The 12,851-nt window shown below is 39.9% G+C and overlaps 1 protein-coding gene across 4 annotated transcripts in view; it reads right to left on the bottom strand.

The window, feature by feature from the left end:
- The window catches only part of Sos2 (SOS Ras/Rho guanine nucleotide exchange factor 2), a 101,630-nt gene that overhangs the window by 43,749 nt on the left and 45,030 nt on the right, over nucleotides 1-12,851 (bottom strand). For all 4 annotated transcript variants that reach the window (XM_041658369.1, XM_041658371.1, XM_041658370.1 and 1 more), the window contains 3 exons: nucleotides 11,327-11,533; nucleotides 7,776-7,919; nucleotides 2,129-2,239 (listed from right to left, as the gene is read on the bottom strand). In XM_041658369.1, the coding sequence (XP_041514303.1) occupies nucleotides 2,129-2,239; nucleotides 7,776-7,919; nucleotides 11,327-11,533 (462 nt within the window). The remainder of the gene's footprint in view (nucleotides 1-2,128; nucleotides 2,240-7,775; nucleotides 7,920-11,326; nucleotides 11,534-12,851) is intronic.

Genomic DNA, 12,851 nt, shown 5'->3' with positions numbered 1-12,851 from the left:
GGTCTTTCTATATAGTTCTGGCTATCCTGAAACTCACTCTATAGACGGGCCTGGCCTTGAACTCACTGAGATCTCTTTCTTTCTCTGCTAGAACTAAAGGTGTGTGTCACCAAGCCCAGCTGTGTACATTATTTTTATCTCCCCTGTAAAGATCAGCAAACTGCCCATCAGAGATAGGTAACACAATTATTAGTTGACCCAAACCATAAGTTCTGACTCCAAACCTCTTTTTTAAAAGTTCTTTTTTAGAACTACAAAAGTACTATGATAAAACCATAATGAATTATGGAAGAACTGTTGGTGAGGGTGTCAAGTAAAGATTTCTGATAATCTAAAAACAAAGAAACAAAAAAAAAAGTTCTTTTGTGTGTGTGTGCTAACTGAATCCAGGGCCTGCACCTGAGGTAACTGTTCTGCCACTGAGCTACATCCCCAGCCCTGAGACCATTTCCTTAAATTACACTGTAGTTCTCAGTTGCTTTTGTTTTCTGCTGTTTTAAAGACAAGGCCTCATTATGTTGCTCACATTGGTCAAAAACTTTTATCAGTCCTCCTGCCTCAGCCTCCTATGTGCTGAGAAAACAGGCATTTTAATCACCAAACCTGACTTTTCACTGTACAGTTTCTAAAGATAGATGGATTTTGTCTTCTTTTTAATGATGCATTACTTCACTGGATGGTACTTTAAAGTTAATATAATAATACAAGGGAGTTTCGTCTAAAAATGATCTTATCCAACTCTTTTACTTCATGGATAGCTGGAGAAATAGCTTACAAAATCAGATCCCAGGGACTAGGATGGAGAATGTTTGCTTAGTGTGCACAGGCACTGGGTGTGACCCCTGGCACCCTCGCCCCGCCCCCAGAGTCTAGAGGTTCTTAGTGTGCACAGGCACTGGGTGTGATCCCTGGAGGCCTCACCCCGCCCCCAGTGTCTATAGGTTCTATTCTCACAGAAAAGAATTCCTGTTTTGTTGTGATCTAGCTGCCCTCACTCCCCCTGGCCAGCAGCGGAACTTCCTTGTGGTCTGTAATTGACAAGGATGTTTGTGTTCTTTCTGGCCACTGGTTTTCCACAGAAGAAGCAGAGGTATAAAAGGCTTTAGCTCTGGGTGAAAAGGTTGCTGTTCTTCATACCTTTATTCCCAGCACTTGGGAGGCAGAGGCAGTTGGATCTGAGTTTGAGGGCAGCCTGGTCTATAAAGCAAGGGCAGCCAGGGCTACACAGAGAACCTTGTCTAAAAAAAAAAAATTTCTGTGTGTATATGTGTGTGTACGTGTGTGCACATTTGTGTGTATGTGTGTATGCTCATGTGTTTGTGAGCATGTGTGTGTGTGCACATGTGTGGGGGTGTCCAGAGTCCAGAAGATGGATTGTCAGATCCCCTGGAGCTGGAGTTACCAGCAGTTCTGAGTCACCCAATGTGGTGCCTGGAAGTGAACTCCAGTTTTCTCCAAGAGCAGCAAGCACTCATGAGGCTGAGCCATCTCTTTAACTTCCTTTAAACTGTACAACTGATAAAATAAGTAAGTATTGTTATATATGAAATTATTCTGAGTTATTGATTTCCCCAAATATTTCTCTTAGAGATACCAAAATAGCTTTCCAGATTCATCTCCACCTCGCTGATGTAGAACCTCCAGAGCCATGGTAACTAAGCATGGGTGATGCACATTAACAGCAGAGTGAAAGAACTCAACACAGCTGCTGTTCTTGGAAGCACCAGGACTTAGACCACCAGCACTCATGTGAGAAAGCTGTGCAGAGTGGCCTGTGCCTACAGTCCCCAAGCTGGGGTGTCCCAGTGCTGAGGGGAGACTGTACTGGGGGTGGTCTCAGTGCTGGGGGATGGAGGGTGGAAAGGCAGATCCTTAGATTTGCTGGACAATCAACCTAAACTACTTGACATACTCCAGGCCAGTGGGAGGTTGTCTCAAATAAAAAGGTGGACAGAACCTAAGAACAATAACTGAAGTTGTGTTACACACACACACACACACACACACACACACACACACTGGATTAGAAGGACTAATGAGAGATTTTTCCACTTTCTTTAGAAAGATAATGAAATATTTCTTCATTTATTTCATGATAAAATAATAACAACACTGAATTCAAGTTTACCTGAAAATGTAGAACAACTGCAGGTCTGGTCATCAACTTACTGAAGAGGTCATTAAACTCTGGCGAGAGAATGTCCTGTGATAGCGTTTCATAGGGATCAAATGCTTGCTCCTATTTTTAAAAATAATGTAAGGTGTTAGGTTTAAGAAAATATATATTTATGCTAATATGGAACATCTTATATTATCTAATGACAATATTTCATTCATGTTTCTAACTATGTCTTATCACCTTTGGTTCTCTACTTTTCAGGGAAAACAACAGTTATGGTTACAAGGGATACATTTCTAAAACTACAGACCTTAAATAGTAGCTATACAGTAACAGGCCTTAAAACTAAATGGCTGGTTTTATGGCATCCAACTACTAAGATGTATGTTTTATCCCTACAAAATTTAAAGTACATTTCTTTGTAAAAGAAAACTATAAATGCAAACTTACCTAGGTTGAAATGAATTTACTAAATGATACTCTTAATGAAAGCAAAATCAATACCTTTGTTTTACCTACTCGAGTTCCCAATATTAGAAGAGCAAATAAATAGTAAACACAGAAACTGCCTAAACTAATTTCATATTTATAAAAATTCCAGTTATCTGAGGATGATTGGTAATTCAGATTTATTTCCTATTTGTACCTTGAGAATACAAAATATGGGACTGGAGAGACAACTCAGTGGTTAAGAGCACTGGCTGCTCTTCCAGAGGACCAGAGTTCAGTTCTTGGCACCCACAAGGCAGCTTACAACCATCTGAAACTCCAGTTTCAAGGGATCGTACACCCTCTTCAGGACTCCCGAGGTATACTTGTGGTTGTAGAGGCCCAAAAATGTAAGCCTGTTTCTACTTTGTCTGCTGAAGGTCAGAGAGTTTGAAGTCTCTCAACTGTTAACCAAGACCAGGGCTACACATCCTGAACCAGGCCGTGGTTACTTCGTTCTTTGGACAGTAAGAAGGCCAGGACAGCTAGATCTACTCCACCCTGATCAAAGGTCAGAGAATTCAAGCAACTTCTGCTCCTTCTTTTGAAATAGGAGATTTGACCTTGGGAGTGTCTGCCTCCAGAATGCAGAGTCTAGGGTGGGTTCACTGCCTAAACAACAGAATGCTAATGACATAGTATTGAAGCAAATAACTGTTCTAGCTGTCCTTTGTATCCTGTCAGAGCAGTCTTTTGTCTTCCCCCCCTGTGGTATTGGGGTATAAAAGTGTATGGAAAATTAAATGTGGGCGATTTCAGTATTCAGTGGAACTTCCTCCCAGTACTATTCTATGGTTTCTATTTTATTATTTTTCACGAATCTTCGTATTCTAAATCACCATGACCCTACCCTGGCAAGAGGTGTTTTTGTTGAGGCTGGTCCCTGACATGTGGTGCACTAACATACATGCAGGTGCTCACACATAGACATAATTAAATACATGTTTTAAAGAAAAAAAAACAATAAGAATTTTTGTTTAGCTAGGTAAATGCTGAGAAAGCAGAACTGTCCACTGCTAGGAATGTTAAAATAGCACAGCCCATGAAAATCAATTTGTCTTTAAAAATTAAAACATATTTACCACATGATCCAGTATTCTCATACTTCAGTATCTCACCCTAGTAACAGGAAATGCCATAGCAATGGACCATTCTACACCATAACATTGGACAGAATTCTATACCACAGCACTGGACAGTATTCTACACCACAGCACTGGACAGTATTCTACACCACAGCACTGGACAGTATTCTACACCATAACATTGGACAGAATTCTACACCACAGCACTGGACAGTATTCTACACCACAGCACTGGACAGTATTCTACACCACAGCACTGGACAGTATTCTACACCACAGCACTGGACAGTATTCTACACCACAGCACTGGACAGTATTCTACACCACAGCACTGGACAGTATTCTACACCACAGCACTGGACAGTATTCTACACCACAGCACTGGACAGTATTCTACACCACAGCACTGGACAGTATTCTACACCACAGCACTGGACAGTATTCTACACCACAGCACTGGACAGTATTCTACACCACAGCACTGGACAGTATTCTACACCATAGCACTGGACAGAATTCTCCAAACGTCCATCAGCAAATGAGTGGGCAAACAGAACATGATACAGGCTGTGCATTCCTTCTCAGAAATGCTTAAAATACAGAAGTGTTTCAGATTTTAGAGGTTTTTGGGTTTTGGAATATTTACATAGAATTTACTGGTTAAGCATTTCTAGTCTAAAAATCCTAAATGTTCTTAAAATCCAAATTAATTAGTGCAGGCTCCAAGTGATAGATTTCAGGATATAATGACTTCGGATCTACAGGTGAGTGATGTTCTAACTAGGTGGAGCTGTGTCAAAACACCACTCAACCATTCACTAGCACAGATGAACTTCATAGTATTATGCTAAATAAACAGCCAGAAAAAGACAAATATATGAACCCACTTATAAATATAGGCAAATTTACAGAGATGGAAGGAGATGAGTGGTTACCAAGAGTTAGGTGTAGGGAACAGGGGCAGAGGATGTTATTATTGATTATTGTATAGTTTCTATTTGGGATGATAAATTAGTTTTGGAACTATACAGTGGTCATGATCAAATAACAGCAAAAATTGAGTTATACGCACTATACCTAATTAGTGAATTATACATTTAAAAATAATTAAAATGGGGCTGGTGGGCTCAGCAGGCAAAAGTACTTGTCACCAAGTATAATGACTTAACCGATTCCTGGGACCCACAAGATAGAAAGGAGAGAACCAACTCTTGCAAATTGTTCTCTGACCTCCACATGCATACACACACACATGAATGCACACATGCACAAACACACATGCATACAAATAAATAAATACAATTAACAAGCTGTGAAAATGTCAAATGTTATTTTCTTGTATATTCAAATTTAAAAATAAAAACAAGAAGCAAAGTACCTTTTAGGGTGTAGAAAGTTAAGGAGACCATAAATTAGTATCAAAATGTAATCTATTTTATTAAGAACAAAGGCTGAGCCAGAACCTCCGGCTCAGGCCTGCACCCCCACTCTAAGGAGGCTTACCCAGGAAGACTGAAAGTTCGAGACCAGATTGGGATATACAGCAGGATTCTGTATCCCAAAAACAGAAACAAAGACAAACTGATGCTTAGTAACAAAACGGACCTAACAAAAGTAACTATTTTCACAAGATAAGGTGGAGTTCATGGAAGTAGGTGATTTTTGTACATGGAATCTGAAAGCAATACTTTTAAAGACTCAAAGGCCAGTGAGTATGCAGATACCCACATGTTTTTTAAAAGAGGAAATATAAGAAATTATATATATATATACACACACTCATGTATAGCAATATACAAATAATAGTACATTTATACTATGTAAAATGTCATTTATCTGTGTGTCTCTGTGAACATGTGGAGGCCACAAAAAAACATGCAGGAAACAGTTCTTTCTCCCCACCAGGTTGGTCTGAGGAATTGAACAGGTGGTCAGGCTTGGTGACAAGCACCTTAACCTGCTTAGCCATATTGCCAGTCTTATATATTTATATTTTTATACTTAAAAAATATATTATTAAGGATATTTACTAACATGGAAAATATGATAGAATGAAAAAACATTATAAAATGGGAGAATGTTATTCTTGTAAATATACACATAGCTTTATAAAACACAAAGAATATTCATATTAGGATAAATGTAAAGGGTTGGAGAGATGGCTCATGGTTAAGAACATTGATTGCTCTTCCAGAATACCTGGGTTCAAGTCTCAGCACCCACATGGCAGCTTACAACTGTCTGTAACTCTAGTTCCAGGGGACCCAATGCCCTCTTCTGGCCTCCTTGGGTACTGCATGCATGCATCTGGTGCACAGACATACATGCAGGTAAAACACCCATACACATAAAATAATTTTTAAATGGATAAATGTTATAAGTTATAGTGGCCATCTTTATATTTACACTTTTACAAAAAGATATATTATTTTAAAATCATTTAAAAAAACAAGACAAGTTTGACTTTGGAAAAAATAATACAACCCCTTTGATCTTTTTGAAAATGAAAACATTTTTTTATGTATTGACATATATTGTATTGATATATATATATATTGTATATATTTACCATATTGCAGTGTACATTTCTACCTCTGATTAAGATACTTATATAATGATTGTGTATTGATATATATTTACCTACTGCAATGTTTATTTGTACATTGTTTATATTTGGAGGTCATTGTCCTCATTTGTTTCACAGTCGTTTATTGTCTTAGTCTTTAAGTTAGATAGATATTGAGAATTATATAGACTAATAGTCATCTAAGTTTGTCATTTATAATAGACTAATCAGGTTCTTTCGATATATAGAGATTATACTCAGTATAGATAGATAATCTTCAACTTCTTCAAAGAGCTGTAGAAAATGGCCTTTAATCTAACTCAGAGTTTTGTGGTAGTGAGACACAATTGCTCCTGGCAACACCACTCTATTCCCGAGAGAATGTTGAGCACCAAAGACACTCCACCTGGAGCCTTTCTTTTTGGCAGAACTGGCGTTTGGGCAAAGAAATGCCCATACCTCAACAACTGACAAAGATACAGAGCATGCATCAATGGATAAAACAGGACTGTCATATCCTGCCAAGACAGGGTAAGATAGTTTTGAAAAGTTGCTTGCCTTAGAAAATGGTATGTCAGTTATGTTAGGCCTTAGCCAAAGTTGGTTGCTTCAACGCTGCTAATGTGACTTTGGGTGATTGCCCAGGTAGCTAGTTGTCTCTGTAATTTGTTGCATGTTTTGGAAGTTGTTTTACTGAACTTCCTAATTACCCAGGTAACATTATTTCCCTTCTCAGATCTTCGATGGGGTTGAAGACTATATAAATGTAGTTACTTTCTCTCATGACTTGGCCAAGTTATTTATTATACAAGACCTAAGCTAGTTAGAATAGGATATTTGTACTTATTGTATATAATTTCATAGTAGGTTTAAAACTCTCTTATTTAAACAAAAGGGGGAGGTGTTGCGGGAGGTCCTCCCACTCCTCCAGCCTATCACCGCTGAGGTACCAGCCCACTGGGGCGTGGTTTCTCTCCCTTTAAAAAAGCGGCCACTTCCCTCTTCTCTCTCTCTTCACTTCCTGCTCCGCCTGCGACTAGACTCCTTTCCTGGTTGCATAGAGGGCTGTTGCCTGGGACAGTGATCTGTAAGTTTTTTCCCCTTTAAATAAATACCACCCTAATAATCATAACCCCGAATTGGTGTGGCATTGTTTGTGACTTACACCTTCATTTTGGCGCAAAAGTTAAAGAATGATTATCAACAGGTTATTTCCTTCACCTTAAAACTATTCTTAGTATACAGTATTCCTACATGTCATTCCTTTAGTATACAAGTTTTCACAATAAATGTCAACAATAGCACATATATTAAAGGAAGCCTCAGTAGCTGGGCATGGGCACACTCCTGCACCCTAGCCACCCAAGAGGTGAGTTCAAAGCTGCAAACAAGAAGACCTGCTAAAGCATTAAGCAACACAACTGAATCTTGAGTATCTTACAGAAGTCTGAAGCGCATTCTCTTGCCATAGTTTTTAGGACTTTAATGACAGTCTGAAATGGTTTTGTAGACTTACCTCTGCTAAATCTTCAAAACAGCTGCCAGCTAACGGATGGGGACTACTTTCATCTGTCATTTCTACTGTGTCTTCAATCAAACCTAAAAGTTTCACAGTCAATTCATGGATATCTGAAATGTTACTGAAAATCTTTTCAATTTCCTAAAAAATAAAAAAAGGTTAAGGCACATAAGGCTGAGAATCATGCTACACACTACTATAGGAAACAAAAGTGTCCTGAAGAGATGGCTGAGCTGCTGAGTGTATGTAGACCCAAGTTCAGATCCTGGCACCACTGAGAGCCAGGTGTGCTGGTGTGTATTTGTGACCTTGGGGTGAAGGGGCAGCCATGTGTCACTCACTGACCGGCCAGCCAGTCCAGCAGATTAAATGAGCTCCAGGTTCTCTGAGAGAAACTGTCTCAAAAGGAAGTGGGTAGTAAGATGGCTCGGCCGGTGACTGCCACTGAGCATAATCACCTGAGACTCATTCCCAGGACACACAGTGCAGGAAAGAACCTATTTCCACAGGTTGTCCTCTGCCCTCCATGTGTACACACGTACACACACACACACACACACACACACACACACACACACACACGAGATAAATGTTAAAGATGTATTTTCACCTAATTCATTAAAGTATATTCTAAGACAGTAAAAGTAAATCATGAATACAAAGGAAAATTTAAGAATCTTAGATCGGAGACAGTAAATATACTAGAATATATAAATTCCAGATAGCTTGAATTTATAATGCTCAAATCTCATAGGCATCACTATAAATTGAAATTGGCTAAGATGCTGAAAGAATGAAGGTCTTAAAGAGTAAGCTAATGACAACAGCTAGGATCAGGATGAAAAATGATTCTTATGTAGATAAAATTTAATTGTTCAATTTATTGGTCATGTTCCAAATTTTAGAAGGAACTAAAGATGTCATCAGACGGCCATGCTTGAATTGTTGTCATATTTAAATTAAGTCATGAACACTGGAGACACAAACAGATCCCATTACTTACCATCCAGGCTACAGAACGACTATCCTAGTATCTTGCACTGGGAATATAATCGGCTATGGAACATTATCCACCTGCACGCTGAATCCTGTCTCTACTACTTGTGTTACATAATGCGAATGTTTGGCTTTTGTCCTGGTTCTTCTGATGGAGCTCGTAAAACACTGGACTTCCCTGAGTGTCTGCTCACTCCTGAGTCTGTGATAACAAGGGTGAGGATTGGAGAGATGGCATGTTCCCTATGCTCACTGACTTTTCTGGAGTAGGGGAGGAGAATGGAGTCCAAGCTCTACAGAGACTTGTGAGCAAGGCTACTGAGCTTCTGAGCTGTGGACACATGGAGGTGTCAGGAGCACGGCTTCCCAGGCAGAGCATGGAAGCCGTGACCCTCGGACTTGTCCCTTCCTTTCCCTCACTGCCGTACACTTTGTATCATGTAACATTCCTTATAATAAACCGGTTAACTTAAATGAGCCCTCCAGCAAATTAACCGAACTCAAGGAGGGAGCCATAGGAACTTCAACTATTACAGCCTGTTTGGTATGAATCCTTCAGCTGTGACACCATGTCTAGAGAGGTAATGTCAGGTTTGAGGTTATCCGTTGAAGAACTACTTCGTGTGTAAAAAGGTCAGAGGAGACACGCATATCATAAAGGTTTATGCGTGAGAGATTAAAGGTTAAAGAACAAAAACAATTTTTTCTTTTACAACACGCAAGATGAAAGACCATGGACTAAGATGCAAATGACAGTTAAGTTCTGACACTGAATATGTCTCACATAATATCGTAAGCCTTTGACATGGGCCTTCTCTTAAAATCTATTTATTTGCTGATGAGGTGCTGCTAAGGACAACAAGGCAGTGTTCTTAGCATTGGTCTGCACTCCCAGCTTCCTGTGGCCTTATCAGACTGGCACCCAAGGCATCTCTGTCTCACAAATGAACAGAAGCACCAACGAGTCAGGGAATTTACTCATGGCCACACATCTTGTAACTGGAATCAACCTTAATTCATTTATTACTTTTCTAACATTTGCCAAGAAATTCTCTGATGGTCTTTAACTCAAAACTTTAGAGTGTAGTCTACATGGAAAAAAACATTTACAGCAGAAACAGAGAGGAAGGGATAAAAGGAATCCTTACTTCTAACCAACCTTTAGTACAACAGAGATTGCCTATCGAGTCTGCATTAATCCAGTGAAAAAAGACAAATTAATTCCCCAGGAGTGAACACTGGTGGGGCACAGGAACGACACAGAAGAGAATATTAACCAATAGTGTTTGCTGATTTTATTCCTAATATTGTCATGGAAAACCAGTTTATAATGTAGTAGAAAAGAACTTAAATCCAAGCCCTACGGCTATATTGGATTTGATAATTCATAACTATTTTACACCAGTAAAGTAGAAACAGTGATGTCTGCCCTATATATGTCACTTCTGAGATGATCAAACAAAACTGAATTAAAAAAAAATCCTGAATACATTCTAGCATATCCAAAAGGGGTTAGCAACATTATTAAACTAAAAATGTATGCAAAAGAAACAAGTCAAGGTCAATTAAAACACCTTGAATTATCATTTGATCATTCTTCTAGGAAATAATAAAAGCTATCAGTTCTGAAGCATTCAGACAGCCAGACCTGAGCACTGTACGTGTTTGTTTTTAGAAGTTATTGCAGTGGAGAACAGGAGGCATTCGATAGGGAAGCTTAAGATTAAATATTTTTTTAAATATAGGCGAAACATACTTAGAGAAAAATGCACCATTGCTAAAGGAAAGAAAAAAATCAAGAAAAAGAAAGAAAGAAAAAGAGAAACCTATAGTTTTTTTTAGCTGAAGTTCCTAAAACTGTCCTGGGTTTTGTTGTTTACTTTAAGACAGTAATTCACTATGTAACCTAGATAAGCCTGCAACTCCTGATCCTCCTGCCTCTGTATCCTGAATTCTGGGCTATGGCATGAGGTTCACATCCTGAGAGACTGACTTTATGCTATAGAGAGAGAAGAGGCCCAAGTCCCTCTGAACCAGGCCCTTGACCCATCCTCGTCCTGTATGCAAACAGGATACCACTACATTTTTTTGGGGGGTGGGGGGGTCGAGACAGGGTTTCCCTGCAGCTTTGGAGTTCAAAGTCAGCCTGGACTACAGAGTAAGTTCCAGGCCACCCAGAGCTACATAATGAGAACCTGTGTCAAAAACAGAACAACAACTTTGAGACAGTAATTCACCATGTCCACTGGTGAAGCTTGTAGCCCTAAAGCGCCCACCACAAGGGAAGGGGCACACTTCTAGACCATTTTCTTCACTATTCCAAATGAGTGACTAACTCTTACAACAGCTGGCTAAGCCTGTTACTGTGCAGCAGAAAATGTCATCGTTCCAATGAAAATCCCTCCACCTGACTCTACTGCCACTGCACTTACACCAATTAACAATTCAGATGGTTTAAAACTAAGAACTACAAGAAAAACACTTACATTCTAGTGAGGTGAACAATACACTAACAACGGCTATTGGCTGCGGGTGTGCACCGGAGTACTTACAGAAGGCCTGAACAGCTTCCGGTCAGAAAGAAAGGCTTCCCGGAACACTTTGATGATCATATTCAGCTCCCGGAGGTACTGCCTCTCTTCTGCAATTTCAGTTCTGACAAGATCATAGTAGTTTAGCTCACCAGAAGAACTAGGTTCGTCTTCACAGAGAGAAATCAAACCTATATCATCATCCTGATCAAACATGTCCATCAAAACCTGGGAAGCACAAATCAGGAATGTACAGTTACTTTCCTTTTGCAAAGCTGTTTCAAAGTATAGCAATTAAAACGCTATTAGGCAGTATGAATTGTATCTTGCACACACAAATTTACATTAGGAAATTTAGGGGAAAGTCAGATGAGATGCTGTTAAGCTGGATAAAGTAAAATTAACGCTTCTGGAATACACATGTATGTGCATATGTACATACGTCATATGCATATCCACATATACACAGTCATATATAAGAACAAAAAGAGAATGCTTTTAGGAAAAATCACAGTTCCGCTACCTAGACAACTATGATTATAGATAAGTATTTTTCTTATGAAAGTCATATTCTTTATGTGTAAAACACACAAATGGAAGGAGAGATGATGTCTATCAAGTAACTGGTACCCAGCATCCTTGCTGCGATGGATGGCAGCATGCGCCTGGGCAGAACTGAAGGAAAAATGAAGTGCCAGTGTAAAGGCGGGTGACCTGTGATGGTGTGAAGTGCCAGTGTAAAGGCGGGTGACCTATTGTGGTGTGAAGTGCCAGTGTAAAGGCGGGTGACCTACGGCAGTGTGAAGTGCCAGTGTAAAGGCGGGTGACCTACGGCAGTGTGAAGGGCCAGTGTAAAGGCGGGTGACCTGTGACGGTGTGAAGTGCCAGTGTAAAGGCGGGTGACCTATTGCGGTGTGAAGTGCCAGTGTAAAGGCGGGTGACCTACGGCAGTGTGAAGTGCCAGTGTAAAGGCGGGTGACCTACGGCAGTGTGAAGTGCCAGTGTAAAGGCGGGTGACCTGTGACGGTGTGAAGTGCCAGTGTAAAGGCGGGTGACCTGTGACGGTGTGAAGTGCCAGTGTAAAGGCGGGTGACCTATCACAGTGTGAAATGCCAGGGTAAAGGCGGGTGACCTGTGACGGTGTAAAGGCGGGTGACTTATGGCGGTGTGAAGCTTTCTAAAGCACAGTGCTCTCGTTCAACTTTGCATCAGAAAGATTTTTCTTTGAAAATTATATCTGTACTAAACAAACATTTTCTTGTCATTATTGCTTTGTGTGTGTGTGTTTGTATGTACATTTGTGTACTCAGTGTGCAAGTGTCAGCCAAAAGGCAAGAACTATTCATAAATCAAAAGCAATGGGTATAAGATGACTATATATTTTAATACTGTTTTTTAATTTGGACCTAGTTAATTATATATTCAAAACTGTTAAAGAGTTCAGGAAACTAGGCATAGGTGGGTGGTGCATGACCTTAACCCTAGTACTCAGAAGGCAGAGGCAAGTGGGTTTCTGAGTTTGAGGCCAGTCTGGTCTACAGCGTGA

This window comes from Microtus oregoni, unplaced genomic scaffold, assembly GCF_018167655.1.
Source record: "Microtus oregoni isolate MIOR12 unplaced genomic scaffold, Mior012 000009F_ref0000495, whole genome shotgun sequence".
In the NCBI taxonomy this organism is placed as follows: domain Eukaryota; kingdom Metazoa; phylum Chordata; class Mammalia; order Rodentia; family Cricetidae; genus Microtus; species Microtus oregoni.
The sequence above is the reverse complement of the archived record's forward strand: the minus strand, read 5'-3'. Positions and strand labels throughout refer to the sequence as shown.